Raw genomic sequence first — 27249 nt, 5'->3', positions numbered from 1 at the left:
GACAGGCAGCTGTTTCCATTTGCAAATCCTCTAGATTTTTATTGGCTCATTAAATATGTATACTTTTAAGTTATTCTGATACATAAAAAAATCTTTTTTCTGTCGTTCCTCTCAAAGAAAATCGACTAGTGCCACCTCGTGGTCAAACGTTTTCATCTGACACCCAGACATGGTTGAACTGTGACCAAATACCTGGTTTTACAATATGGGTAAATTATTTCAAGATAATTATTCCAGAGAACAACTACTTCAGTTAAAAAAATAAAACCATTACTTGATTTCCAGCCCTCTCTAACACCCTACTCAATGATACAGGATGGAAATGCTGTCTTGTTAACACTTTAAATTGAGGTGTAAAAGCATGAAGTGCAGCGTTAAGAATAGTATCCCCTCTTTCTGGGAAAGAACAAGAGGAAAAGAAAGATTCCCATAACCACTATTAAGGAAAACCGCTTTTAAAGTTGGGAACAAATCGATCCTGAAAAGCACATAAATTTCTTTTTGGCGATTTAGAGCTCATACTCAACTTATTGGAAATTAGCTTTCCTTCGGCAATTTGGATTTTCTGAACACTAGAGGAAAAATACTGTTCTTTCTATTAGAAAATATCATTGCAATATTTTCCACCAATATTAACTAAGAGAGTTAATCCCCATTTTTTAATAAATTAAGTCTTTCTTTACCCACTTTAAAAACACGTGTCGACAAATGTCCCCATAGCAAAACACATACATGCACTATGGTTGGCCACTGCAGCTCTGAAAGCTTTTCCACTCCTTGCCCATAGAAGCCAAATTTCACATTATTCTTGACTTTCTTCATACGTAAACCACGAGGTTCCAAGTCTCACAACCAATAACAACAGCCCAGGGCTTTGTTACCACTTATAAATAGTTGAAACAAAATAATTCCATCAGAATTACAATTCGATTAGACATATTAAAAAAAAAATATATGGAAGAAGTTCAAATAATTATTTTTAAAATGGCTCGAAGGAAGAATTTGCCTATACTAGAGTGGCGCAATTATAATTGCATATATTGTAGACATGCAGGTTTTTAGATTCCTGTTCTTAGCACATAAGATTCAAACTGCTCCATATCTCACTCTACCACCTCCACAAACTTATTATCTGCTAAAACAATTAAATATGGCAGTATATGCACAGTTTATGTTACTCCAATGCTAACTCGAACTATAATAAAAAAATATTCTCTCCCCCTCATCAAATCTCTCTAACGCTTTTAAAAAAACACTGATAAATAATCTCTAAAAATAGCACGGTTATGCATAGATATTCACAAACAAAAATCACTATCTGTTACACAGTGCAAACCAGGCCATTTTAACACCGAAAATCTCTCTATTTTTTTTTCCACATTTGCATGATCTTAACTTGTGTTATCTTATAGTTCTCCTCTAGTACCCTTGGGTATTCTCACACGTATGAACCACTGCCATCTATCACTACATTATGAATATTTTGTTTGCTGAACAGCATTCTGTAAAGCAATTAAGATTCAGTTGACTACATGACATGCACATTGTAAAGATCTTGGCGAATAAAAAATTAAATAAATACTCAATTGCAAGGATTCTGATGACTTGCATACAGATGTATTTCTAATCCTTTCAGTGTACCCCAACAGGATCGTAACCACAGAGATTTATACACACTATACATGAACATTTGGAAATTAGGGGAATTTGGCAGTAATAAAAAAAAAATATTAAAAATCAGAAATTTATTATACATGAGTATACAGCAACATTTTAAAATGATGTGATTAACTGAAAGAACTATGTTTGCTTATTGACATTGATTTACCTTCTTGTTGCATGTCTTCAGACTTGCTTCTCACATGAATAACTCGGGCTCTCACAGTCTGAACTTGTGCAGCTCCTCGGCTTTCCCCCTATAGATCATACATTAAAATCATATTACAAATCTGACTTTTGATGTAAAAGCTCAGTGAAATTCTGTGGAGCTTCAAGAACCATCCAAAGAGGTTTTTCATTAAGGGATATGGACTCGTTCCCCTTCCTTTTGACTTCCAAAGAATTCAGATCTGAATGAGCCTATTGCAGTGCTGTTTCCTCTAGAGAAACATCCTGGGAACAGCACATGTGGCAAAGCACCAGTGAGACCTGAAGACACGGGAGCCCCCCAATTTCTACTCAAAACAGAAAGAAATATAAGACAGAAAGAATATAAGATTTCTCTGTCTTTCTTCAATACTCAGGACTTCTCCCGAAGTATTATCCTTCTGAGGGAAAAAAAAAAAAAGTTAAAAAGGAAAAGTAAAAATTTCAGCGCACAGGTTGGAAAACCCTTGCCAAGTATAAAATCTATTCCCTTGACCACGTTTTTAAAAACATTTTCTGTTCTTCCTGAAATTCTCTTCAGGATCTAGGTCTACAACAACGTCAATGGGAAAAGTTACTTAGAAGCAACAAATGCTCTGTGTGTTACAACAGAAATATCATATTTGTCAAGTACATTTGTTGTCTGATGCATTAAGCAGAACAGGAGTTGTGGCCCAAGGACATTCCACTACATTTAGACGTGAAACATAAAAAGTCCAAAACGGAGTCATGGAGACCTACTCTGTTTCCCCAAAAATAAGACAGGGGCTTATATTAATTTTTGCTCCAAAACTCATTACTTTTTTACACGTATAGCTGCCTGGATGCTATTTAAATTGACTTTTTTATGAACAGTAACTAAGGCTTATTTTTGGAGCAGGACTTACATTTCGAGCATCCTCAAAAACTTTGAAAAATCATGGTCGGGCTTATTTTTGGGGTAGGTCTTATTTTAGGGGAAACAGGGTAGAAGACTTCAGCATTCTCTAAGACAAATAAATTTGATTTCATCAGTTTTGCTGTTGATCCCACAGAAGATTTTTAACGAAGATTCTTAAAGAAGAACATGAGAAAGACCATAAATATTTGCACATCCCATAGTATTTGGATCCAATAGCCAGAACTGCTGTATGACTGCTTAGAAAATTATATGCCCTGAGAAGCCGTGGCCCGAGCATTCTCTTGAAGCCCAAATGACAAAGTACCAGCGGTATTTTCCTCCCCAAAAGCAAAGAAGGAAGAAAAGGAAAGTACGCTTCAGTTCTGCAAGAGAAACCCTCCACTGTTCTGCAGGCCACAAGTCAAACAAGCAGCCAAAAATCCAGATGAAAAGAGGAAAATTTCTGTGTCTGGCAAATAAGCATGGTGTCAACTACGCAATCAGAGCTTCCAACTTCTTTCGGCCAACAACTGTCTCCTACAATAACCGGAATGGCAACAGTAATAGTATTGTTGACAAGATAGAAAGAGTTGAGATGACTTTCTGAAAGCAGGAAGGTCTCATGGAAACGTGATCAAAGACGACCAATGTTACAGAACATTAAATGTAAGCAGTATAACCAGAATACTCGTGAGTCCATTTGAAGTGTTTTGGTAGGGTTTTTTGTTTCATTTTGGATTTTTAAGGCAACAAACCAAAAATCAGTTTAAACTGAACTGATGTGCAAACAGAAGTCGAGAGATAACACATAGATTCATAACCTGCAATTATGCATTCCTGGAAGATTAAAATAAAGTCTTTTGAAATACTAAAAATGTAAGCTAATGAGAATACCAAAGTGACAATCCCACTTAAAAAAATGCTGATTGCATAAAAACATTCATACTTATAGAAGAACACTAAGAAAATATTTTGCAACTAACTGATTTTCTAAGATTTTAACAATGCATTTGGGACTTCAAAATATTTAGATTTACCATACTTGAAATGTTTCACCACACGAATATGACTTTCAGTGTTCAAGTCCCTCCCATGATCAAAATTATTTATCTAGAATAGGAACAGCCCAGCTTCCTCACGGTCATCTCTTGGTTCTTAGAGATAAGAGCGCAGGGGCAAAGTGGCCACAAACAACACTGAATTCCTGTATTCTTGCACAAGAATGGACAGAAGGGGTCAAACTGAAGATGCATTCAGTCTGGCACTCTAACAGTGGCTAAAAGCACCTATAAATCTCACAAAAATCCAATGCCAGAAATGGAGGAGCAGCCAAAGAATTTGGGTAGATAAGAAAATTCCTGTATGACTTAAGCCATTTGTTTTGGCGTGAGTGACCACACAGATTTCGCTTTTCATGACTAGCAGGTGGCATTTACTCCTGCCCTACATGAAAAGACAAAGCTCTTTCTGTTGGTCAGAATCTGACCCACACAGCCATGCCAGGGAGCAAACAAGTGGTTTATATACGGCAGCTCCACAGTGCTGCCCACAACCTGTCCAAAAATGAGGATCCTGTTCAGATGGACTAAAGAAACCACCCGAGCTTTGCCAAAACAAGTCCTAACATCCAGGAGGACCGTTCCCAGTTAAACCAGAACAAAGCTCTACCAAACCCAAGGCCCAGCTGGATTCCATCTGAAATACTGGGAATCTTCTTCAGCCTCTCAGCAAACACCATGAAAAGCCTAGTTTTGCTGCTAAAAGGATTAGCCTTCTTGCTTTGTATGTAGCTGATAGAGCTTTATTTCAATGAAGGCAAAACACTGCCTAGAGATGAAAATCAAGAGGTAAAACAACTGATGTGAGAGTCACTGACTAACTTGGGAGGAAATCTTTTAAGAAGTTTAACGTTATTATTGCCTTAAACATGACACAGAATGAATCATTCTGAAAGCCTGAGGATCTTCTTTGCTCTCTTGGTTCATATAATGTTACCAGAAATTCTGTTTTCCACAGCAGGTGACAAAGCAGATCCAGCCATAGATCCGAATATAGGTGCCATCCCTAATTGAAACTGGGGGAAAGGTTCATCATTGTTACATGGTAGGTAGATGTTGTCAAAACAAGCTTTCAAATCAGCTGGTGCAGGGAAATTTTTTTTTTTTTTTTTTTTTTTCAGAGAAATAAGTACAGATCTAGTAGATAATCTAACGGAGGATGGCTTTGCTCCATCCAGGTTATACATTCCTGGGGTTATTGTTTATAGATATGGTCACGTCCTAGAAAAGCTAAAAATTTAGCCTCTGAGAAACAGTGATTTAGAGTTTTACATCAGGAACAGCCATGTAATAGAAGATATTATTTGGTTTGGGGAAAAAAACCCAAACAAACACCACAAACAAACAAAACAAAACAAAACCAACAAAAAAACCATCAACAAACAAAACCCCAAACAAACAAACAAAACCCCAAACAAACCAACCACACACACACAAAGTTTGAGGGTTTGGTTGGTTGGTTTGGAGGGGGGGTGTGTTTTATATCCCAGTATGCATATAAGCATCTGAACCCATGCTAAGGGTTCAGATGCAAGAAAAAGTTTTTAAAGATAAGATAATATGAAGCTAGCTGCATATGTAAGATAATATATAACTATCTGTGTATTTTCTATGAAAGACAGTATGTCGGGTCACCTTGTATTTCTTGTGAAGGTAAGACTGTGAACATGGTTGACCTTAAACAAGGTAAATTATCATTTGCCTATATTCAGGCAAACAAAAAAAATCAATCCTAACCCCATCGACTAATTCTCCAGAGCACAAGATGCAGGCATCACTGGGTTCTTCATCACAGCTCTCAATGCTAAAAGAAGGAAACATGTTTTACCCACTCTGTCCCTTTTACTTTTGGCTAGTGAAACAATAACAAGGATATGAGTTTCACCCCAAGAGAATCCAGTCTTGCCTGTGAACAATTCCAAGAAACAATATGTTCGAGTGATCTCAAAGAGGTGTAACATTTAAAATCCTCTTTGAAGATGCAACACATCACTTCAGATGACATATTTAAGAACTGCTCAGATGCCAATGGCACAGTATATATCAAGGCTCAAAAACACAAAAGCAAAGACAAATCAACACAAGAAACCTTCAGTTATTTTTAATATAGAACATGAGGAAAGGACAGAATGCATCCATGGTTATTACATTCAGTATATTATTACTTTCAAACACACCGTGAAGCTTAACATATTAAAGAGCAAACTGTCACCTCATTTTCAGCTTTTGCCACTTGCTCTTTGAATTTTTCTTCACTTAGTGAGTAAACCATCATCTCTAGGTAACAGCACATACTAATAAAGTAGCAATGGATTAACTCTCTAGGTTTTGAACAGAGATCAATAGGATCTTCCTCTGCCTTCAAGTATTCTGAGGTACATCATCATCACCAGCTGTCCAACCCTGCCCCTATGCGGACAACTGAAGCTCCTGAAACGCTGAACCAGTGGTTTACAACTGGTGAGGCCAAACCTCCACTGTTGCTTCCTCTCCCATACATCCATCGTGTTATTTTTTTGTATTTGAAGCACTGCACCCCTAAAACATTGCAATGTCCTATCTGACCTGAAGATGTATAGCATTATACCCTGTGAGACCAGAGAAGCTGTGAGGAAGTGCAGAAAGGGTAAAAGAGAAGGTCTGAGCCCAACAGAAAGCGGATTGTAAGGATTCCATCCCAGTAAACACAACCATTTTTGTTACACACATGTACTTTTGACCTCAGTTTCTCAGCTGAATGTGTCACTTTAAACGCACCACTTCTGCGATGTCAGTCACCACAGCGAAACAGGAAAATTTATTTTCCTAGGTTGCAGTTTGCACTTTCTGACCAGTCACAGAAAAGATCCTTTGAGTTTACCTGGGACAGACCCTCTGAGGGAGATGTCACTCTGCAGCTTGGTTGGGCTGCTTGCAGAACAGGATCTGAAACCAGTGGCGACTCCAGTTCGGCCATAAGCATTGGACCACGACTTGCATCTGTATCTCCAAGTATTTCTGCTAAGAGAGGAAAAATACAGAGAAAAAAATTGCTTGATGAGCCGGAGCAGTAATCTCATGGTTAGCTCATGTGGCAGGATGTGGAGTCTTTCAACAATGGGACAGGTAACGTTAAAGTGAATTATTTCGTCCTTACATGGCTCATTGTGTGGCTCATCCCTTAAATTGTTCTTGTGGGGAAAAAAGAAATAAGAAATACATGTCTGTGGAAATTGAAAAAAATAAGTCAGTTTTATCACCCGCAGATTTCTAACATGGCAAGCATTTATGATAGCTTCACAGCTGTATAGTTCATCACACCATTATATGCTTAATGAGCTTTATTACTTGTATTGGAAAGAGATTGGAAAGGCTTCTTCATGAAGATGTTTCACTGTTATGTGAATGCAAAGAAACCTGTATATAGTCTTTTTTGAAGGGATAATTTGCTATATAATCCAGCATTTATCATGCTTTTGCAGCCTGTGAGTGTGTAAAGCATCTTTATGAAAAATGTACTGACAGCTCATGAACTAACTTTAGCCTTCTGCTATCATAAAGAGCCAAAGAATGAATTTTAAACCTAATTAACTATAACTATTGCTTATTTAACTGTAATTACGGTTCACTTTAAGACTACACGTGCCATATTTCATTTGCATGTTCATTTTTATATCCATGATTTTAAGCATTGAAAACAAGGATTTATAAATGAAAGACTGATCATCAAGATGCTTTTATATACCTACATAAGCAACACCCTCTCCATCCCACAAACAGACATCACGTTTCCACAATACAAATGAAAACTGGTCACAAAGCTGAAGATACCCATAGACACATGACCCTCAGAATTCTTACAGATAAATCTGTGAGTGGCTCGTTCTGACAGAGAAACTGAGTATCCACTGCAAGGTGATATATACACAGACATACAACCTGATATATATGAACTGTAGCTATTATTTACATTTACTCCTAAAGATAATTCTGAAATAAAACGATGGACCTGCACTGTAATTGTTGTGGCTACCAGGAAATAGCACTTAGTCCTGACTTGCAACAGACACAAAAGATTTGGAAGAAAAGTGGAAACGATCACAGACCATTCCTTCTCCCCTTCAACCTTCTCCCAAGAGCAGATCGTTTCCTGTTCAGCGTTGACTTCGCTATCAAAAGCACTTGGAAACAAGATTGTGTGTTCCTCCCTGATACGAAAACTCTCTTGTCTTGAGACTAGATCTTAGCTGTTAAACAATGTTGTTTCCTTAGCAATGTCAATGAACACTGTGCTGTGTGTTCAGAGCTGGGGAGGGAGGGAAGTTAAAAACCATCAGAATGCAACAAAGCTCAGCCTGGAATTATTACAGATTATGTAAAAGCACGAGGCATTGCCCTATGGTAGTATGTTCAGGTTCCTCGCCTCCTCTAAAAAAACACTGGAACAGAAACAATACTGCGAGATTTAGAGATTTAGGGTTAGAGAAATACACTGCTCCTAGATTACCCTCACATGCAGGAGCTGATTTTGGAAAGTGTTAGGTATTTACAGGACAAAGGGCATCCTAACTTAAATTAAGTAGATTTTTTAAAAGTATATAGAGGACATACAAACATGGTATGCTAGATACAGCTATGGACAGTCTGGGTAAGAAAGAAATATCACCAGCAGACAGGTCCTCCCAATAACTTGCATCTTCTTACTCTCTAGATGGTCCTGAGCATCACCAGGGACTTAAAACAGATTGTTCTAGATCACTAATTTATTCCCATGTCACCACGTTCTCAATGCTGACTGTCCTCTAACAACACAGCGTTAAACAAGTGACATGGAGAAAGGGATAGGAGCCTCACCTCGTCCTTTGTCAGGAAGCCTAACATAACAAATCTCCAAACAACATTCAAACAACCACTTTCAAGTGCAAGTTTGATAATATTTAATGTAGCAGAATGTATTTTCAAGGCTGACAGTGATATAGCTGGTCCAAAATGTTAGGTAACAGCTCCCTTAAAAAGGCTTACTCTCTATAGAACCAGCTTAAACGTGAATCAGTTCAGAACTAAACAAACACTCTTATTTCTCCAAGATAATTTTTGCCATATGTTGAACACATTCAATTTCAATCCACTTCCTACTGGTCAAGGGCTGATAACGTGAGAAATGTTTCTCTTGTCAAATTCATAAATGTGAAAATTAAAAGGACAGAAAAACAGCTGTTTGAGCACTTCAGTTTACACAACTTTTGATGAATCAGTGCAACCACACTTGTGTTGTAACAGCTTAAGAATAATTTCAGTTTATTTAATCATATTTAAAACCACACTCATGAAAAATAAGAGTTTCTATGAACTTGCAGCAGTTTAATTAAGCAAGCATAGCAGTACATTTTCAGATAACTACAGAGAAACTGGGATAAAAAGATGAGGGAGAGGAAGGATGGGCCAGTGGTTTACAGCACTAGCTTCAACTGAAAAGAAACAATTACCCTGCTTTACCACAGCAACATATTCTGTACAATTAATTTGTACAAGATACAGTGTGTTCACCTCAGCTACCTGTTTAGGAAAAAAGAATTTCCATATCATTACAGGAGCTAGAATATACTACCAATTATGAGACATTGCGGTATCACCTTGATGGAGTGAAAAAAAAACAATGAGGAGGGGTGCTGTGTAAGGGGACAGAGAGAAGTAGCTTGAACTGCTGGTGTTAATAGCTGTCCTATGGAAACCAACTTCAAGAATGGTCAAACTAGAAGATTTGCTCAAACAAAGTGGTTTTGAGAATTGAATTTGGCTTAAAAGAATAAAAATACATACTTTACAATCAACTTTTCTATAGGCAAGTGGGCACATGGCCCGATTTTTGTCCAAATTGTAGAATATTACAAAGAAGAGTAAAGACACAACTTGAATTAAATCCAGTTCTCAGAACAGGAATGCTAATCATTTCATTGCAGCAATTGCCTGTACATTTTTAATACTGCATTTTGAACATACTCTGAAATTATTTTAGAGACTGTTACACAAAAAAACCTCAGAATCCACATAAATATCACAGAGAAGATGTAACAGTCTAATTGTACCTCCAATTTGGGTGAGCTGCCCTGGCGATGGAGAACGGAAACCCTGGTGTGGTCCGTTCTCACAAGTCCGAGCAGTTGGATGGTCCATATAAACCGAATGTCCCATTAGGATTCTCTCTGCTGCTCTGGTCAGTCTCGGTCTTTGACCTTCACTGAGCTCCCCAACACTGTCATCAGAATCCTACATAGAACAGCAACATCAGAACAGCAGGTATTAGAAAAACCCAATGAATTTCTTCCAAAATCACCATTATTACATTAATTACATTAAGCCTTAGAGCATACATAAATTTACGTCTATACTATTAGCATTGAATAAAGAAAATTGAAATGGAAGCGATACCATCTAACTGTGTTTGGAAGCAAGATCTACATCTATCAGTACTGGACAGAAAAGATTCAGAGCCAAAGAACATCACTTATTTTGTTAGTGATATCCCAATGTGATCAGAACCTAAGTTATATTTTTAGCACACAAAGTCTTTAATGTTACATGTATGGCTATTGTTGGCTGCCTGACCTTGTAGCATTGGAAGTATCTAAAAGTTATTGACTCTGTTACATAGCACGTCAGAGAAAAAGTTCAATTTTTAAGTAGGTTTGGACGGCATTTAAAATTGGGTTGATTCTCTGGATTCTGACTTTCAAAGCTGCAGAAGAAAAACAGATTTCTTCTATTGAGGAAAACAGGCTGAATACACATACACACAAGTGTACAGTATGATTTTAAGACAATACTAGTAACATCTAGGAGAATATTATTTCTCTTCTAAATGAGAAGGTATGTTTGCACACACCTTGCCAGAATGTGAGGGTGGGGGTAAGTCTCTTAGTGTATTGTACGGACAGACCGAGGGGTCTGTGACTATGGGAAAGGGAAAAAGCAAATTAGAGATCCATTTGTAATTGGCAGTGCTGATGAGAAAATGTCACTACAATTACAGTCAGACTCAGAGCTGACACTGCAGGAAGCTTTTCACTAAATCCATCCACCAGAACTCATTAAGAAAAATAAAGACAGACATAGGAACAGTTAAGAAGGCGAGTGAAGTTAGTAATTATTTAGACTAAACTGACCAAGATAGAAGAAACTGCATATGCATCAATAAAATCACAAAAAGCAAGATCTGCCATAAATAAAGGTGTTCATGAACCATATTGCAATATTCAAAGTTCACTTCCTTTAAACATCCCTCCAGCTATAGACATGCAGTCCAAACTATTATTCTCCACATAGAAAATACTTAGATGTGTGATAAAAAAATTACTTCTGTCCTTTGTGATGCAGATAGTTATAGTTTTCTGTTAGTCTGGTTTTTTCTGCCAACTTAATATGAGTATTTGGAGGTTTTGTTCCAAGATCAGTATCAACAGCATGTGTAAAAGTGTATGTAAACATTTCTTGAGTTATTCTTCATCCCTCCCTAAAACACTCATATGGCTGTTAAGTGCAGTGAATTTGTACTGTTAAACATACCACCTAAGTTGCTGAAGTGACAAAACACATCCGTGGTGTTCAAAATGACAGGACAAATCTGCTACACTGGAACAGTAACATACACACCTTGAAAAGCAGGTACACGCGATACTATGTACAGCTAAATTGTTTATAACAACACTTAATCTTCAGTGGTTTTAAAAAGTTTTACACGAGAACACAGCCAACAGAAGTGGGATCACTTCCAGCAGGGAATGAAGTGTATGAACCTGTTCTACAGCCAACAGGAAGGATAAACTTGGAAATATTTTATCTACTTTTGAGTAAAAAAGTATCACTTCAAAACCACTGTTTTGGAAGGAAAAGGACAGTATTTACCTCCAAATGGTGCATTCTTTCTTGTGCAGCAACAGGTGCTTGATTTAATTTGGCTAAAAGAGTCAGGACAGGATCCCTGTGACAGCCTTTATCCAGTCTTCTTACCACTTGCCCTTCACTGGGTGGATCGTAATCCTAAAATAAAGAAGCAAAATCCACATAATACATGATCCAAAACTCGTTTTTTGTAGTAACTTGAATCAGTCTTAATTAGTTCACAATTAAGCTTTTTTCTTTTATTAAGGAAGTTGTTACAGTTCCCACATTAAGAATTTGAGTCATAAAAATCTCGGCATTTAAAAATAAGCAACCTGATGCACTGTTTTCTCCTTTTACCCACAGACATGCAGTGTCTTTATCTGATATATATGACTGCAATACATAGAGAACAAGGTCCTTTAGGCCTTCAAAGCTCACTGAAACAGATAAATCCTCACACACACTGCTTGCTAGCAACAATCTGGCTGCAGAGCTGCTCTCACCAGCAAGGATTTTGCTTCCTCAGCCAGAGAAACTTATTTGAGGACAGAGGATTACTGGAAGGAGTTACGATCCAGCTGACAGAGGGAAGAACAAAGTTTGCAAGCAAGCTTTCTAACCTGATGAAGAGAACTTTAATTTAGGGTCACCTGATAACAGAGTCTTAAGCCCAGAGTTTAAGAGGGAAGTGCAGCAACAGAGGAGGGATCCAAAGGGATCTTTTACGATCCTGATCAAGAGGAAGGGCAATCTCCTCAAGTGCTTATAGACGTACATGACAAAGTCTGGACAACAGAAAAAAGACCTGTGAGTTCAGGGCACACTCTTGCAAGTATGACATAAATGAAATTGTGGAGAGCTGGTGAGGGGTCTGGAGCACAAGTGTGATGGTAGTGGCTGAGGGAGCTGGGGGTTCAGCCTGGAGAACAGGAGCTGAGGGGAGACCTTCTGATCTCTGAACTGCCTGAAAGGAGCTTGGAGCATGGAGGAGGTTGGTCTCTTCTCCTGAGTAGAAAGTGATGAGAGGAAATGGCCTCAGGTTGCACCAGGGGAGGTTTAGATGGGATATTAGGAAAAATTTCCTCACCAAAAGGGTTATCAAGCATCAGAACAGGCTGCCCAGGAAAGTGGTGGAGTCACCATCCCCAGAGGTGTTTAAAAGGTGTGTAGATGTGGTGCTTAGGGACACAGTTTAATGGTAAAGTTGGCAGTGTTAGGATACAGTTGGACTTGATCATCTTGAGGGTCTTTTCCAACCTAAAAGATTCTATGATTCTGTCTTCCAGAAGAGCAGTCTACGAAGTTTTTAGAAATACCTCTGGAGTTCCCTCCCAACAAATACTATTACAGTTTCACTATCAATTTGTTTATGTTTTCATAACAAAAACAGTTTGGTTTAAGCATAGTATTACTCTGATACTATCATTTCTATGACAGTTATGTCCTACCAAGAGGCATTACACAAAGTCAGAGAGGGAAAGTTCAGGCATTTGAAGAAAAGTGTTAAAAGAGAAAGGGAATGGAGAATACCTTGACTTCGGAGGCTTCCAGGACAATGGACTGAAGTAGATATCAGATAAGAAACTATACTGAAGTTTTAAGCAGCTTTAACTAACTCCTGCCTCGGCTAACCTACTTCAATAATTGAAGCACACAAGCAATTAAAAGATGGCTCAAAGCCGAAACAGCTCAGAGCACAATAATGTTGTATTCTCTTTAAAACTAAACACAATAAAGAGATGAAAATGCATATTAGCTCTCTCTCACCTACAGAAGTATATAAACCATTCAACTTTTTAAAAAATATAAATTAGTTTGTATCCTGTTGGGTTTTTTTTTTCTTCCTTTGGAGCTCTGAAATTTGAACATTCTTTGTAAGTGTACAGTTTAAAAGCATAAATTTAAACAGTTTGTAAGTGAAAATGCTTAAAGCACATCCAATTTATAAAGATGCTCAAGGTAGAATACCACACTAACTGTTCCCTTGTGAAACATTTCCTTACCATTTCATTGGCATCTTGTAAAGTACTTGTTAAGCTCTCAGCGAGGTTTGGAAGAGACAGTCCTCCTTCTGTTAATGCTGTAAAATATAAGTTACAACACTAAAAAACATGTAAGTTATATGAAAGAAAGCCAAGGCCACATTCTTTAATAATTGCAACACAGTGCTTTAGTAAAGTTGGAAATCCCTACTACAGGATGTGTATTATGAAGACATATTTTCAGCTTCCAAGAAAATCGCTCTTATACTCCGCTTTCAATAAAAACTTAGCACTTAGTACCACATGTACTTGTGCAAGACAGTTCCAAATATTTTCCAAGTTGATCTTATGACAAAAGGGCAGATTTAATCTCTTCTTATTAGTCAGCAGAAGCATTTTGTTCAGAGACAAGGAGAAGAGCAATGAGGTCTCTTAAATCCAAAACCACAAACTGAAAGTTAAAGACAAAAGTTTGCAGTTTTATCAGAAAAATGTATGAAATGCAACTTCAGTAGACTGGAAGAGAAGTTTATAAAGAAAAAAGAATTTATCCAAATCCTCATTTCCACAGATTTGTCTAGTTAGTTACCTCTTGCAGCCAGCTTCTGTCCATAGCTGAAGAGAACCTCCCCTTCTGAGATGGGTCTGTCTGCAGTTTCTGTCTCTGTCTCGGTGAGGGTGAGGCTGCTTTCCTGTGTGGACTGCTCAGAACTAACTGTGGGTGCCAGTGATGGAACCTGCGGATCGCAAGGAAGCGATTCAACCGGCCTCGCTGGCGGCTGCCGAGACGGTAATACTAAGGCCTCTGGTTCCTCATCATTTGCCACTGACATCTCACTGTAATGTAAGAACACGCATTATGAATACACCAAAATGCATCGAACAACATGAAGTCTTAAATCAATACTGAAAAGTCATTAATTTGCAAGTATTTTTTCAGATGAAAGAACACAGCATTTTACAGAATAGTCCGAGCATCAATATGGTTAAATAACATTATTAATGAATTTCTGGTTATAACTAAAAATTACCACACGTATTCCCACTGAGGTAACAGAAAAAATAAAATGCTAATAATACAATATTTCATTGTTGCTACATTAATTAATGGTAGTTATAACAATACCAGTTTACAATGTCTAAAACTACCTGAAAGGAGGTTGTAGCATGGAGGGTGTTGGTCTCTGTTCCCAGGTAACAAGTGATAGGACAAGAAGAAATGGCCTCAAGTTGTGCTAGGGGAGGTTTAGATTGGATATTAGGAAAAGATTCTTCCCGGAAAGGGTTGTTGGGCATTGGAACAGGCTGCCCAGGGCAGTGGTGGAGTCACCATCCCTGGAGGGTTTTAAAAGGCATTTAGACGAGGTCCTAAGGGACATGGTTTAGTGCTGGAGTTAGGTTAGGTTATGGTTGGACTTGATGATCCTGAGGGTCTCTTCCAACTGAAATGATTCTAATGTTCAAAAGGACAATGAATAAGGACCAACAAAATCTGAGAAAGGTCCTGATTTCACATTTTTCTCCAAAATATAAGTCAAGCAATTAAAAAAAAAAGAATCCTGGCTTATCTCAGTGCCTCCTGATATACACATTAATCATTTCTCTACTGACTTTTTGAGGATATATGTAGAAATAATATATTCATTTTTTTAAGAGATGAGAAAACCGTGCAGCCTGTTCGACTCACACAGCCTTGGGACGGAATGGTTCTTCAGTTAAAGGACTGGGTTTCTCTTCTTCCAGAGGAAGTTCTGCGTTATCCCACGGGTTTGGAGGCTTTGGACTTTCCATTTTTGCAGCTTCGCAGACCCATTGCAAGGCAAGAGGGCTCGGTGTGGCTGTCCTAGGAGGTGTATTGACAGGGGTAACCACAGGTGTGCCAACACAACCAGCGACGGCTGGAATCTCAGCTCCTGCATATGTGAAGCCAAATTTCAGATCAGAAAGGAAAGGAGGAATTAAATCCAGACAAAGAGTTAGTCAGTTCCACTGAGCCCTCGTAGTGTTTGTGACACCTTCTGATCATTATGGAGACAAGACTAGATTAAGATTAGTTTCTTTTAAGTAGTGTTGGCAGCTGAAGGAGCTAGAATAAAACCTCAATTATTACACTTACTTCCTTTAATAAAGCAGACTGCTCTGCATTTTAAAAGCTAAGCTCCTTTACTTGAAGAGTGTCAATTTGGCTTAATTAACATTAGAAACACAGGAAGGAGCAAAAGAGTTATTTTCCTGATGTGAAAAAGTGTGGAAGGGTTGGGAGGGGTAGAAATCACACAGACCATAAAAATGTGCATTAAATTTGAAAACAGAACCATTACCAAATAGATGTTTGCTTTTTACATGCATTAGCCCATAATTTTTGTACTACATAAATTCCCACTTGAATTATAGCCTCAAGAATATTTCTCCTGAGAGGTAACATATCTTTGAAGAAAAAAATTAAAGACAGTAGATTAAAGCATATTTGCTACTTCTAAACTTCAAGTACTATTTTCACTACCTGTTTCTTTAATTTTTTCATGTTCACGAACATCCTCACTGATTTCTGTAAGAGACAGAGAAGACTCCGGAGTTTTGACCGGAGGCAATTCTTTTTCTGAAGGTGGTGTTTGTGGTGGTGTGGCCTGGGGTGTTGGCAATGGAGTAGGCACAAGAGACTCCTGAGGAAAAAAAAATAAATCTTATCCATGGTTATTATCTCAATGCAAAATTCTTATCTTTTAAGTATCCCCACAGTTAGATGAGGAAGAGAGAAAAAGGCAGGTTATTACAGAACAGGAAAACTTGTTGCTTAGATATGCACTGCATGGATCTAACTCTTCCATCTAAAGTTGCAACAAGCTAAGCAGTACAACTGGACAAAATAAAATAAATTTAAAACTAGTAAATTATCATATACTAATTTTAATAAAGCATTCGATACATTGTTAAGCAAGAAAATATTTTGTGACATGGACAAAATTGAGTCAGTATGATAATTTTAAGGTAAGAGGATCAGCTAAAGGGAAGATTACAAACAAAGCAACAGCCAAGGCAGTAAAGCACTAAAATAAGCACAAACATAGTTGTGATGTTCCTTAAAAAAAATGACAGCGATGCAGATAAGTCTGACAAGTAAGTATGATGGACATCATTCGGCCTGCTACGGGGGATGATGATGGACCTTTCCAGGCTTTTTCCAGCCCTGTTCTCTGGCATTTAATAAAGAAAACAAGAGAATGGGGCTAAAGGAAGGCTTCTAGGTTAGTTTCTGATGAATAAATCCTCAGACTGATGATTTTTACTAAAAACACTTATGGGAAGTGGAAGACGCTAACACATTTGGCAGCTCACACACAACTGTGTGACGTTGTGAACACCAAAGAACTCGGTAACTGAGCCGCTGAAGTTCTAGTCACGAAACTTCACTGTAAGAAGGGGTAGCTCAACAACGCACAAACTACATATTCAGGAACTTCTGCTATCAGCTAGGCAGAAAAAGAGAAGAAAAAAAATTTTGATGTACAAGTTATCCAAAGGATGACTATTAGCCACAAATGTCGAAAGACTTCAAAACAAAATAGTGACCTGAGATTCCAATAAATGCAGGAGAGCATCACTACTACAGCACAAGGCACTGAGGAAACCCCGTCTTGCAGACTACATTATTATTAAATATGTGTATTAGCATATTAATATTACCCATGGCCAAGACCAATTCTGGAAAAAATAAGAGTGCTGCCCATCAGCATGAGTTGAAAAATGGTATGTGTGCAGACAATTGCTTTATTCGGCCTAATCAAAGTCCAAATGGGACAAAAATAATCTCCAAAAGTGTGCAAATGAATATACATAGTAAGGAGAAAACCACTATTTCAGCCTAAGGGCGTTTCAGTTTAAGCTGGTATGGAAACACAGAGGCTTAAAAGGGCTGTTGATCGATGCAGAATGGTTATTAGAAGAGGTTTCTATGTATCAGAAGACCAAGCTCCAAAGAACAGCGCTCTTTAACATCACACCCTCCTTAGTCTAGGTTGGACACTAGGAAAAGGTTCTTCATCCAGAGGGTGCTGGACACTGGAACAGGCTCCCCAGGGAGGTGTCACGGCCCCAAGCCTGACAGTGTTCAAGAAGAGACTGGACAACGTCCTCAGACACACGGTGTGACCTGTGGGGTTGTCCTGTGCAGGGACAGGAGTTGGACCCGATGATCCATGTGGGTCCCTCCCAACTCAGGACATTCTATGATAATCTGCAGGGGAGGGGAAAACAGTTCTTTCGGTGCAGGACGGCTGTATTTAAGCCTGCAGCATTGAAATTTTTCCTTTCGACTACAGAACAATCTGTTGGTCACTTACAGCAGGCACTAGTTGGTATTTCAGTCTATATGCACCACAGCAGGATAGAATAATTGATCAACAAACCTGTGCCTATTTAGATCTCTAAGCGCAGTCATTTCCACACTCATCCCAAAGACATCATACCACAACAGATTGTAGCACAGCTATGTTGTTATCCAAAAGAGCCAAATGCCATTTGAATATCAAAGGGAACAGAGAAAATTATCCTGTCTTACAGGAAGCTCTACTAATCATTTAAGCATTTATTGAAAACTATTGAACTCCAAACTTAGAAATAATTAATACTCATTTTTATAGATATTAAAGAATGGCTGCAAGCCCATACGATGAAAAATAATATCATTCTCAAACAGAGCATGACATTTTTCATTCTTGTGACTTCACAAGAAAGTAGCGTAGCTATTTTTGCTGAAAATACCACAAGCTATCTTTTGACAACATTAAATTAATTACCAAGTCTTTATTTTGGAAATCAGTTTCATGCTTAAAGTAAATGAATAAATATAGCATGTTGCACGCAGCACAAAAGGAATTATTTTCTTTATCTTTTCAATTTATTTTTTTTAATAAAATAGATTTAATCTTTTTGCTTGCTGGGGTATAATAAGGAATAATCGAAAAATGCAAATCATGCACATTCAGTTCTCCAGTCTTTTTCTGTCATCTTTGTCTTGGACATGGTTAAACCATCATGCCTCAAAGAAACGATCCCTTAGAACTGCAGTAGGAAAACTTAAATAAAATGGACTCTTACCACCTTAATTGTTGTACTTGGAAGAACATTTGTGGCAGGAACTGCTTTCTGAGCCTGCTTGTTACCCAGCATGGTTGCAACTGTCTCACTGAGAGCTTCATTTACGAAATGACTTATCATTTCTGAGTCCACAGGCACGCCAGCATTGATAAAGAGTTGAAATCCTCCACCACCTGCAACTTCAACTGGAAATGGAGAAACACAAAGCACACATCCAGGTTTCGCTTCTTAAAATGTGTGTACTGTACCACAGCCACGCATTTTTATCCTCTGTGAACTTTTCAACATTGCTTTGCAAAAAGTGATTTTTTTTTTTATTTTACAGATAAATCAAAACCAGTAGAGAAGTAACTCAGGATCATAAAAGAAGGCAGTGAAGGTCAGTGACATCACAGGAGAAATGCATTTGTCTCCCATTCTCACATGTTTATAAGGGACATAATTTTTGACATATCTACTAACAAAAGAACGGCAAACAAACATTTGGGCTTAGCAAAATGTCATGGAGAACCACAATCTGATTTAGATTGCCGATAACAGAAGTTGATTTGCACAGTGGTGTATTTTATGTGTTCTCTTCTTTTTTTATGTAATTTATTTCAGTGGCCTTATAATGCTTCCTCTGTCTCAACATAAATTAAAGCATGCACTTCTGCACAGTAAAGTTTCACTCTTTCAGCCTTATTGACTCTTAGGCTCAGGCAACGGCTACCTACACAGCCTGTTAAAATTAGCCAAAAACCGAGATAACCCAACTGCTGAGAACAATAATTGCTACTTACCAATGTCAGAGGTTACAGTCTCATTGTCCTCACTCTCTGAGGTGCTAACACTGGGTACTGTTGCTTTCTGAGCTGGATACATTCCACTGATAATTTTTGCCATTATTTCTTGCTCCACCCTGGCAGAATAAAACCTGTTTAATTATCAGCAAACACCAAGACACCTAAAACTATACAAAAGAGCATCTTGACATAAAACACAAGGCAGCTCAAAGGAAAAAAGGAGAAGGGAAGGAAGGGGAGAAGGAAAGAAGAAGGAAAGGGAAGGTATTCTTATGGAGTCATTCCTTTTTCCATCTATATGCTCCTGCCACTTTGATATACTGCAACTCACCAGTTTATCAACCTGTTTTCTATAGTTTCTCTCCTTTGAATCAGTTCATCCAAAACATCAGAAGACTTCTGAGGAGCAGAAGCCACTGGAGGAAATAAAGGACCGTTGTATTTCGGCGAGGCAACTTTGAACTCTCCATTAAGCTCCAAAAGAGGCTCAAAGAATTCTGGAATTCCATCCCTCTCCTCTTCTTGATCCTAATAAATAAGTAGTAAATTAAGTTATGGTGCGTTTCTGGAAGGCAATGTCATTGAAGGAACTGTCAGATTTTTTTTCTTTAAGAAACATTTGTAGATGTGTCATAGCACACAAACCATGTTCTCCATTCTTAGTATGTTGTAGTTAATTGATACAATTTTAAACTTAGCAAATCATAAATCTGTAGAGGTAAAAAGCTATAGAAACTGCTAAGTAAAACATGATTTAGCTCATATTTCCTGCCTGTGCTGCACAGGGCAGGGAGCCAATGGTAATGTTAATACTCAAGAAATTTACTTGCGACATAAGTCAGGTTTCTTTAATATATACTCCGGAAATGCTCCTCCTTTAAACAAAAATGTTTTGGAAACTTTCTACAGTTACTTTTTGGGTTAGGTTTTTTGGGTTGGGTTGGGTTTTTTTTTGGTTTGGTTTTTTGGTTTGGTTTTTTGTTTAGTTTAGAAAATAAACTTTTACTTTAAAGTCTCCTGTCTGAAAAGATACATTCCCAAAACTTAACGAGTGTCTAGTAAGCCAAAACTAATGAAGTTGCCAGCACTAAAGACTAGATATTAACAATTTACACCTATGTTACACGTATGTTTACACTTTCAGTAACTTCACCAGAGGAAAGTTAAAAGGTATTCCTGGGTAATCAATTCACAAGATCCCCACTGACACTTTGGGTTTAACCTTAATGTGCTACTTCTAAAAGTTATGGAAGTTACTCAGTGTGGGTTATAACATTTGACTGTTTCCAAAGATGCCATCCTCCTTTCCCCCCCGAGCACATATACAGCATTGAGTCACCAACACATCATATCGCAATGTAACTCTTCAGAAATGCCTCCTGATGGATGAGAACCTGCATCCTTCAATCATAATGTTAAAAACAAATGTCTCTAGTAGTAATACGACTCTCTAAGAAAAAAATTTGGCATGCTAGAAAGAGGTGAAGAGCTGAGCCCTAAATTACCAGGGAAAAGCATGTGAAGTTGCACAAAAGACCTCACTGTAAATCTGCATTTACTAAGATTAATTGCCAACACAGTGAAAGGAGAAAAAAAGTCTTCTTTTCACTTATATAAATTAAACTCACTTATATAAACTAAACTTACTTTTAACCCATAAAATAAAAATCCCACTATATACTTTCTATTAATAAAAGAACAAATCCCTAAAACCAGAAAGAACAGAGGAAAAAAAAAAAGGACAATAACATTCTCCTGTCTCCTTCCCCAGCATTAATATTTCTCTCCTACCTTAATATACCTTAAAACTGCAAAGTCAGATAGGTCCATGATGGGTATTACAACAAAGAGCTAGAGGGGAGCAGGATCCTTCTGAATCTTTCAAGAGAAATAATTCTTCAAAGAAAAGCTGTAACTTGCAAAGCAAGCAAACCAGAGTATGTGTATTTGGGTGACAAACAAAGATGTCTAAACCATTCTGGGCATAGAAATAAGACAGTAAAGTTAAACTTGGAATGGCACTGGATGCTTTACAGGCTGATAAGAGGTTCATTCTGTTCAGATGTACGTATTCATAACCATAATTCATTCTGACAGCAAATGTAAAGATGTCTTTGTCCAGTGTTTCATTATGCATTTTCTCCTGACTGCTTTACTCCATAAATTTTCTTTGATGTTGCCTATTTAATATAATCTTTTCTGAAAGTATGCAAAATACAAACATCTGGATTAAATAACCAAGGACATACAATAAATCTTACACATATTTAGTAATCTGACAAACTGTTGCAGTTCTCCTGCATTTCTAAATTATGTGCAAAAATATTTTATATTTAACAGTGCACAAAATGAAAAGAAGATTATTTTCATTTTGGGGTGATACATTATTTTTGCTGAAGTAAAAAAAAAATAAAATAATAGTCAGTATTTGATTATACAGACTGAACTTGCATGTATATCACTTTGTAGACCAATCCTGAATAATCTGCACTCAATTCTGCATTTTACCTCCCTGGAGACTGTTGAAAATATCGATCATGACTCCAAATCAAAATACGGCATAAATTAGAAAGTCTTTCAGATATTATTGGAATATTAATCATTGTACTTTATAATAAAGTATCAAGCTGAAATTCTACTTCCCAAATTACATTCATATAATTAAAAGAATGTTTGAAATGATTCGGTGGTATAGATTGATTTTGTTCCATTATTACCGAACATGTACATGCAGAGTCTTCTATTAAAGCCATCCAAAACTCAGTCATGGATTTCTTCTTGACAGATTTCTAAAGCAATTTTCACAGGCAAGGTCAGGCCACGTTGCAGGTGTCACCTGTGATCTTTTGTCTGAAGAGTTATACGTGTATAAAAATCACCGCCCAAAAGAGCAACCAGGGATGAGGAAAACACATTTACTCTGATCTCTGCAAATTACATATTTTGCAACAGTATTCAAAACAGAAGGAAAAATTCTGAGAAACAAGATCGCCCACCTTGCAATTAGGGCATGTTCAGAGAGAGCAAAAACTCTTATCTTAAATCCTAGGAAGTTTGTTAAAAGTATTGCAGGATGTGGCTGCTTGTAAGAGTTGGAGAGCAGACTCAATAAATCTGAGAGTCTCTTCTGGGCTCCTGTTACCTGAGCAAGCTTCTTGCCCTTGAATAAGGCAGGTCAGTGCAAGGACTGGCCCTAGGAAACCTCCTGTGTTCAGAAAGTCTGAACCTACTATTTTTCTGAGCAAGGAGCTTTCAGGGGATTGCACGTCCAGGTGCTGGAGCTGGGGAGGGCAAAGATCCAGGGCCAGCTACTGGGTAGACTGAGCGTCTAACGCTGTATGCTGGAGGACTCCACACTGCGTGTCTTTGTATATCACGTATACACACAAACAACTCTCATGACAAGTGGCTGTTCAGCCTTGAGAAAAGGAAACGGAGGGGAGACCTTCTTGCTCTCTACAACTACCTGAAAGGAGGTTGGAGTATGGAGGGTGTTGGTCTCTTCTCCCAAGTAGCAAGTGATAGGATGAGAGGAAATGGCCTCAAGTTGCGCCAGGGGAGGTTTAGATTGGACATTAAGAAACATTTCTTCACAGAAAGGGTTGTCGGGCATTGGAACAGGCTGCCCAGGGCAGTGGTGGAGTCACCATCCCTGGAGGGGTTTAAAAGGTGTTCAGACGAGGTTCTTAGGGACATGGTTTAGTGCCAGAGTTGGGTTATGGCTGGACTCGATGATCCTGAGGGCTTCTTCCAACTGAAATGATTCTATAATTCTGTGATTCTATGATACACATACATACATACAAGTACACGTATATCCCAGATCTCCATCCTGAACTGCCAGAGTGGGGAACAGGAGCAGCACGTTGGTGCTGCCACCCCTGTGTATGTTCCGAATGGACACAAGAGGGAAATTCTTCAAGATGAGAACAATCAGCCATGGGAATTACCTCCCCAGGGAAGCAGCGATTCCACAACGCCAGACACTTAAGATCCAGCTGGGCAGGGTGCTGGGCCATCTTGTCTAGACCGTGCTTGTGCCAAGAAACATTGGACCAGATGATCCTTGTGATCTCTTAAATATGTATGTTCTAGCAGAACAGGTAAAACAAATAGTAGGAAAAGGAAATGCCTGGGACAGGGTCCTGAGGCCTTTTTGTAATAGCCACCAGGGAAGAAAAAAATGAAGGAAAAAAAAAAAAAAAGAGGGATATTTCACACAAATACTTATCCTCTTCAGTTCTAATAGAATTAAGTTTTCATAATAAAAGGGGTGAGGGGGGAAGACAACAATAACCTATTTTTCTGTATAGCATTTTATGCATATTTTTTCATTAATCTGAAGCCTTTTCTAGAACAACAACTTTGCTTTCTTTTGATGTCTTAAATACCCCTGCCACTCCAGAGGTTGATTTTATGCTTCCACATTGTGTTTGCCTTGCACATTCTTAAGAACATTGTCTGTGTGGTCATAGGCCAAACATATGTTTCACTTGGAACATTTTTTGGTATTGTGGTTAAAATATGCCCCATTGCCAAAAATAAAAGATAAAAGCAATGCAGGAGAAAAATGACAAAAGAAAAGATGAATAACTATTATTCACGTATTAAAAAATGTAACATTGCAGCATTTTTTGTTAGTTCATAAAATGATTTGTTAAGTAGCTTTCCTATTTATTTTTATAAAATAAATCTTTTTTGTGCAAACAGAAGAAACTTGTCTAAATAGATTTAACTCCTCACCTCCAATAACATAAGGTAATTTTGAAACTAAAAATGAATAAAGCATTTCCCCACTTTTGATAGGCAAAGCACTCTTTTAGGGCTGTTTTAACTAACTAATAATGTTAAATTATTAATTCATTTTAAGAATGAATCTACCATACTGACCCATAGGCCACAGAATTAATATTTGATGTACACTGCAATCCTGGGATCAGGAGTACATAGGACAGGTGAAAATTATACATTTTTGGGTAGGTTTTGATATGCACACAGCAAGCCTATCTCACTGGGAAGAAGCTTGAGGAAAAAGCACTTCAAGAAAAATACCAGCCAGCAACAGCAATTTCAAGCTTCTGGTATTTACTGAGCCCTAAATGCAGCAGGAGGTGGGAGCTGCCGTCTTCTAGAGGCAAGATACTGCAAAAAGTCAGGGGGGCAGCATCTTGCTTCCTTCAGAGGCAGCTTTTCCCCCCTACCACTGAGTTTCTGCATCTGCTCTTCATCTGGAGAAGTGAAATGCAGCCTGGATCACCAACCTGGAGCGTTTGTCAGCCCCAGCTCTGCCTGACAAAAAGTCACCACAGGACTTGCTACCTAAAAAAATTAAACCGTAAAAGAATATCTCCAGTAAACCCATGTTATCATAATCCAGAAGCAATGTTGTTAGAGGTGTACAGACACACTAACAAGGCATCCAGCAAAACAAAATCTTGCCAAATCTTAACGGGATCCATGAGATGAATAGTACCCGTTGTATATGTGTACTCACATACACGCACATGATATTTTGCTACAGCATTTTAGGACCTGAAAAGCATATGTAAATTGTTCTATACTGAAATTTTCTCAAAGAGAACCCTCAGAAAATACTTTCACGTTTTAAAACACAGGTCACCTTACTTAAAATCTGTGCGATCATCTTATATATGCACTACATTTAGAGTTTGAAATTGTGAGATCCACGTGTTATAATCACTGCTGATTTTAGAAAACTACTTTTATTTCTAGTGGATTCTGACACCTTCAAATAAAAGGTAATTTTAGTTTTTTATTGTAATTCTTCAAAGGTCCTTTACTTCGTAACACACAGTAATTTCTAATGTTGTTTATAGCATTGTAAACAGTTTAGCATTGCTCACAATGTGTATTTTTAAAGTTGCTAGTAAAATAATTTTCTACATTGTCCCTTCAGTTTTGACAGAATAATATAAAACAGATATAAAAACATTAAAAAGGAAAGGACACCTTGGCAATATAATCACCTGCATGACATCACTAACATCGATGAAATTAGTTCCTGGAAACTTTGTGTCTTCCTCCTCACTACGTATATCTTCTGGAGCCTTATAAAGACAGACTGAAATTGTTAGATATTTCATATGGGGAGGGAAATGCATTAACAGAAAAACTTCACGACAAGAATGCAATTAAATCACCACTCACTGTCAATAGCCTGAATCCAGAAAAAATGCTTATCCACCTTAAAAGTTAGGAGGAATTTTTTTGCATAGCATGAAGTGAGATTATCAGAACTTTTTCTTGTATGCTGAGAATTAAAACCTGCTGTTACCAAATCTAATGGAATATCTCAACATCAGAAGTTCTACAGTAACACCAGTAACTCTTATTTAAAAAAAACAGCAAAACAAAATACTGTAAAATGCAGCACACAGGAGTCTAGCAGTGCCTTAAGCAATTTACTTATGTGTGATTTCTACAGTGTTATTTAATAATATCATTTTTAAATAACAATCACTATTTTATTCCACTGTCTTTGTCTTATTCAGTGAATACCTTGACCACAGGACTCTGGAGGACCTAAGTCCCAAAGTCAGAACAGCAGGTAACACCCAGGGAAAAACAGAAGGTACAATAACTAAAGGAAAATAATCACTGGATGGTGCCTTCACACCGTGCAGTCTGTGCACGTAAATGCCACCAACTGCTCGAGTATAGCCAAGGAGAAGACGAAGGATGAAGAACATCCTCGGTCTTCAGACCAGAACGCTGAAGCCAGTATAAATAAGCCAGACGTGGGCCACTAAAGGATTAACAACTTTTAACAGGATAAAGAAACACTGGGGTTTTTAGGGTTTTGCTATGATGATTATGTTGGATTATGTTATGCTATGTTGGAAGAAAAACATCTTACTGCAATTTTCCATTTTCATCAACAAATGCCTCACATTATAAATTCTTCAGAATAATGACTCCATTTTTCCTGGAACTGTCTAATTTCTCTAACTAAAACAAGATAATGAGATAACTCTGTAGTAATTTAACATTTTTTCTTTTTTAACAAATTTGAATTCACAGACATTTAGACCAACCAATACCTGGATTACAGCATCGACAGGAGGAAGAACAGGTTCGGAGCCTGGGGGAACGTGGTTTACGCTGACACTGTCACTACAAACACTGTCAATATCTACATTGGGTAACACCTAGGACAGAAAAAAGCATTAATTTGAAAATCTATGTATTACCTCAGCTACTATCATTGAACCTTTTAGATTCTTTCTTCTACTTGCTACTGAGCCACTAAACTTCAGTGACCTCCTTTTCTCATACCATTATCTGATAGTTACTTAGTTCGGAAAAACAAAATACTGTCATGTCCAAAAACTAATCCCAGAAATATTCCCCTCTTTTCTTGTAACACTGGATTTCTCTTCCTCTCTAATTCCCTGATACTTTGCTTTGCGTGTGACAAAAGCTGAATAAACCCATAACTATTTATACAGCAAACATGTGTTTGACTTGCAATTCATTTACACTATGCTGGCCTAAAGCCATCGTGCAGGCTGGTTATTGGTTTCATTTTGTAGTAGGGTAAAATAAAGGGATAATTGTTTTACAATATAATTTGTAATAAAGGTATGTCCATTACAGTATCAAAAAGCTTTTTCCTTTTTTTGTTGTTGCTTTTGCTTTTAAGAACAAAGATTTAAAAGCTTACTTAACTATTTTGGGTAAAAATCATTTTAAAATCACCT

The 27249-nt window shown here is 37.7% G+C and overlaps 1 protein-coding gene across 7 annotated transcripts in view; it reads right to left on the bottom strand.

Moving 5' to 3' along the window:
* Nucleotides 1-27249, bottom strand: part of KIAA0586 (KIAA0586 ortholog) — a 71849-nt gene that overhangs the window by 22771 nt on the left and 21829 nt on the right. For 3 of the 7 annotated variants that reach the window (XM_065636308.1, XM_065636311.1, XM_065636313.1), the window contains 13 exons: nucleotides 26590-26697; nucleotides 25516-25596; nucleotides 19860-20056; nucleotides 19526-19644; nucleotides 18744-18928; nucleotides 16150-16309; nucleotides 15334-15559; nucleotides 14236-14483; nucleotides 13668-13744; nucleotides 11686-11820; nucleotides 9870-10050; nucleotides 6665-6804; nucleotides 1829-1916 (listed from right to left, as the gene is read on the bottom strand). In XM_065636308.1, coding sequence (XP_065492380.1) covers nucleotides 1829-1916; nucleotides 6665-6804; nucleotides 9870-10050; nucleotides 11686-11820; nucleotides 13668-13744; nucleotides 14236-14483; nucleotides 15334-15559; nucleotides 16150-16309; nucleotides 18744-18928; nucleotides 19526-19644; nucleotides 19860-20056; nucleotides 25516-25596; nucleotides 26590-26697 — 1945 coding nt within the window. The remainder of the gene's footprint in view (nucleotides 1-1828; nucleotides 1917-6664; nucleotides 6805-9869; nucleotides 10051-11685; nucleotides 11821-13667; nucleotides 13745-14235; nucleotides 14484-15333; nucleotides 15560-16149; nucleotides 16310-18743; nucleotides 18929-19525; nucleotides 19645-19859; nucleotides 20057-25515; nucleotides 25597-26589; nucleotides 26698-27249) is intronic. The other 4 variants (XM_065636309.1, XM_065636314.1, XM_065636310.1 and 1 more) reach the window with 3 other exon arrangements.

The sequence above is a fragment of the Caloenas nicobarica genome, chromosome 5 (assembly GCF_036013445.1).
Source record: "Caloenas nicobarica isolate bCalNic1 chromosome 5, bCalNic1.hap1, whole genome shotgun sequence".
Taxonomy (NCBI): domain Eukaryota; kingdom Metazoa; phylum Chordata; class Aves; order Columbiformes; family Columbidae; genus Caloenas; species Caloenas nicobarica.
This window is presented reverse-complemented; position numbering and strand designations above follow the sequence as displayed.